The sequence below is a fragment of the Malania oleifera genome, chromosome 8, assembly GCF_029873635.1.
Source record: "Malania oleifera isolate guangnan ecotype guangnan chromosome 8, ASM2987363v1, whole genome shotgun sequence".
Taxonomy (NCBI): domain Eukaryota; kingdom Viridiplantae; phylum Streptophyta; class Magnoliopsida; order Santalales; family Ximeniaceae; genus Malania; species Malania oleifera.
In genome coordinates this window covers 24931471-24935110 of record NC_080424.1, presented here as the reverse complement: position 1 = coordinate 24935110, position 3640 = coordinate 24931471, and the positions used below count along the sequence as shown (strand labels likewise).

The following is a 3640-nucleotide window of genomic DNA, read 5'->3' as shown; positions in this document are numbered from 1 at the left end:
ATGCCTAGACTAATGGTTGAAGGTTTCTCAAATTTGGACTTAGAGGAACTATGATAAGCAGTATGAGACAGAAGAAACATTATTTGTCGTCATATAACTCAAATTTAATGATCCTCAAACCAAAAAAGCAAAAAATGCTAGCCATAGCCCAAATAAACAAGGTACATGATACACCTAATAGCAGTGTTACTTACATTCTGAATCAATAGAATCCCACAAAAACAATAACAGGGGGTTGTATTTCTTAATTAGAAGATTGGAACAACACACCTTGCAAACTACAAAAAAGCATAGGCAAAAGAGCAAGAGAGAAGGAGGAAGGGGGAAAAATGAAGGTTACAAATTATAAATGGCAGGCAATCTCTTTACGCGCTTACTTAAATATATTTGTATCATAATATATAATTACTGTAGTAGTTGATCCTTTAATTTGGAAGTGGTGTGTCAAGGCTTGTGAGCAGGGGGACACTGATAGCACTTGGTGAAGAGACCGAATGTATCAATTTGCTGAATGAAGTTGAGCATGCTCGCCCATCCTCCGAATCCAAATCCCACCACCAAGACCCATCCCACCACAAATATGTTCATGCAGTACAATCCAGCCCAACCCCCCAGCCACGATGGTGGTCTCTCCACTGCATTCTGTCACAATGTATATTAACCGAGAAAGAAAATTTATCTTTGTTAATTAATCTAGAGAAAAATAAACCAATTTCATCAACAAGCTAGCTAGCTAGTTGCAGTACTGGATGGATGGATGGATGTACCTCTCGAGCAGAAGGAGAAGCGAAAGTAATCATGTGGGCCAAGGCGGGAATAATGTAGACGGTGAAGCTAACAAGCAGGGAGCCAACGGTGGAGTTGATGGGACCAAAGAAAGGGAAGACGATGGCCAGGAACCAGATGGGGATGACCACCGGCAGCCTGGCCACCGCCCGCTTCATTAAGCTCTTCGTCCTGTGCACCCTTATCAGCTTCTCCCACACGAAGTACAACGGCGTGCACGCAAAGCCAAAGGTTATGAACTGGTGGATCAGCATGAAGATCACCGCGGCGTCCCTGAACCCAGTCCTCGGGAGCAGTGACAGCGCGTTGGAATGGGTGAGCAGCGCGTCCCCAAATGCCCAGTATACCGCGGACGCCGACGGAAGCGTCAGCGTCAGCACGTACAGCGTTGCCACCAAGTATATCACCTTGAACTTCTGTGGCTTCCACATCGCATGCATTATCTCCCTATACATATATATACGTGCTAACATCAGTATCCTACACCCACATGACAAGGTTAATTCCTACTTCCTAGAGAACTTATTTCACTTTTCGGAACCTTAAATAATTTTCGGTATAGTACCTGCTTATATGCCGGCTGATTAGTTAATTAATTAATTATTGTTGTTGTTATTATTACTACTTTAATAAGGTTCTTACACAGTGACAGCATGCCCTCCAAAGGTGTAAAGAATGTTGGTGGCTCCAGTAAAGTAAAGAACCATTCTGGTTGGACCCGAGTGCTTCACTCCCTCAATCTTCAAATAGAAAAATTCGAAAAAATAAAAAAGTTAATTAATAAATGAACTTAATAAATTAACGAAAGGGGTCGGAGGGAAGGATATATGTAATATATATATGGGGAATAGGACGGAACTAACCTGTCCGTGGAGGAGGGAAGCAGTGGTGAGGTACCATGCGGTGTAAGATGTCAAGAGAAGGCCTAAAAATGACCAAATTCTGTAATTGTGGAAAGAAGGAATGAACACAGTGGTAGCGCAGCATGCCCCAAAGATGTATGTCCATGTCCTCTTGTCCAGGTTATCGTTTATGTAGTAGATGTTACTGCACCACCACCAGCAACAATATATATCTAATTAATTAACATCGATCAAAACCTATCGTACCCATTAATTTCTCAATAAAAAATTGATATATATTTAATTTTCCTGTAATCTGAAACGATTTGACTAAAATAAATCATTTTTATGTATATATATATATATATATATATATATATATAAATATAGTTAATTACCTTGCACAGGCAATTAACTGGATCACGGATCCGAAAAGAAGGAAAGTGCAGTTGAAAAAGAGGCCTACGTTCCTCCAGTTTTTTCCCAGTAGCCCATCAAGAACTTCGAACCACTGCAGGCTCATCAATTATTTATTATCAAATATTAATTAATTCTTTGAATTAATATTTTAAAATTGATGAATTAGCTAGCAACGCAATTAAGTAGATTAGTCAGTATAAATTAATTATATATATAATTACCTGAATGATATGGTTCCTAAAATCGACCTTCTCCCTCTCTTTTCTAGTTCTGTACTCGACGTAAAGTACACTAATGAGGTAAGCAGTCCAGCTGCCCATCAACCCATAGAACAGTTGAAAGAGAATCCCAGATAACATTCCCAGTTGCGAAAATGAGTAAGGCAGTGTGAGCAGCACTTGTGCAACCTGCGTGCAGGCCTTTAAAACATTAATCACCCACTTCTTTAATAATATATATATATATATATATATATAGATATTTACAATAAAGTTAATTAATTGAGGATTAGTAGATGCCTGGTTAGAAGCACAGCTGAACCAGGCATCATAGACGGAGCCGCCGTGCCAGAAAAACCTGGATACTCTGCTCTTTGCAGTATTGGGATCGCCTTCTTCTCTCTCCATCTCCATGTAGTTTCCGGCTACAACTGTCTCTACCTTCTCTGAAGCCATTAATTTCTGTCTCTCTCTCTCTCTCTCTATATATATATATATATTTGGTTGCTGTAGATGGACAACTTGGTGGTGAAGTGGTATGGTAGCCGACTTGAGTTGGCTACAGCGTTGGAGATATGGAAGTTCGAGAAGTTCTTTATAAATAGACACAGCAACTGCCTTTCCTCACTCTCTCATCTCTCTGCAGCTCATATATATATATACGGAAATTTTAATAGGCAACTATTGAGTCACCTAGGGCTGGACCTACTTAGGTCACCCTACGAGTGTCAAAGTTAAAATATTTCTTCATTATCTTACTTTTATAGCTTCAATTCTTTCGGGTCTAAAATGCACAATATGTAGGCTACCTTTATATTGTCGGGTTTTCTTTCAAATCACAACTTTTAAGTTTCATGCTAATTTGATTTTGTATGAAATTAGATAATATTTTATACAATTTACATTTGATCCAAATTTACTTAAATATACTCAACAAATTCTTCAAAGTATGAAATATGTATAGGACCCGGTTAATTATTTTGTTTAAAAAAATTTTTGAGAACCCAAAAATAAATATGATAGAGACTTGATACTAGGAATATGTATAATGATCATAACATAAATTTGATACTTAATATGGAAGAAAAAAATATCACCACCATAGGATAGAATAATCATATAATTCCCTCACCATAAAATTTGAAAATATCCTATGTTAAGAATTTTTAAAATATTTGGATTATTACTATCTAGAAACATTTTTTTTCTTTGAGTTATAAAATTATTACATCACAACCACTACTCTAGTCAATAAAATAAATATTCAGCAAGTAAGAAGGAGTATCGAGGATTCAATTTTAGGTAGATACACTCACGGAACCAGCGGTACTTGTGGATGGTGAGAATTTATTTTGTGAGCCAGCGGGGACCATA

General features: G+C 37.7%; 1 protein-coding gene across 1 annotated transcript; it reads right to left on the bottom strand.

Annotated features, from left to right (window-relative positions):
• Positions 1–211: 211 nt before the first annotated feature.
• Positions 212–2890, bottom strand: LOC131161814 (auxin transporter-like protein 3). Its single transcript, XM_058117800.1, has 7 exons — positions 2567–2890; positions 2270–2455; positions 2027–2139; positions 1650–1833; positions 1429–1526; positions 768–1233; positions 212–642 (listed from the first exon to the last, which is right to left on the bottom strand). The coding sequence occupies exons 1-7, from the start codon at positions 2720–2722 to the stop codon at positions 445–447; spliced, it is 1401 nt and encodes a 466-aa protein (XP_057973783.1). The 5' UTR covers positions 2723–2890; the 3' UTR covers positions 212–444.
• Between the last annotated feature and the right edge of the window lie 750 nt (positions 2891–3640).

What these genes read in the sequence shown, in the direction of transcription:
- LOC131161814 (XM_058117800.1), bottom strand. Translation starts at nt 2,722, where the DNA reads ATGGCTTCAGAGAAGGTAGAGACAGTTGTAGCCGGAAACTACATGGAG. An exon ending in CAGTTAATTGCCTGTGCAAG is followed by an intron (nt 1,834 to 2,026) that starts GTAATTAACTAT and finishes GTGGTGGTGCAG; the next exon opens with TAACATCTACTACATAAACG. An exon ending in CTTCTCCTTCTGCTCGAGAG is followed by an intron (nt 643 to 767) that starts GTACATCCATCC and finishes ACATTGTGACAG; the next exon opens with AATGCAGTGGAGAGACCACC.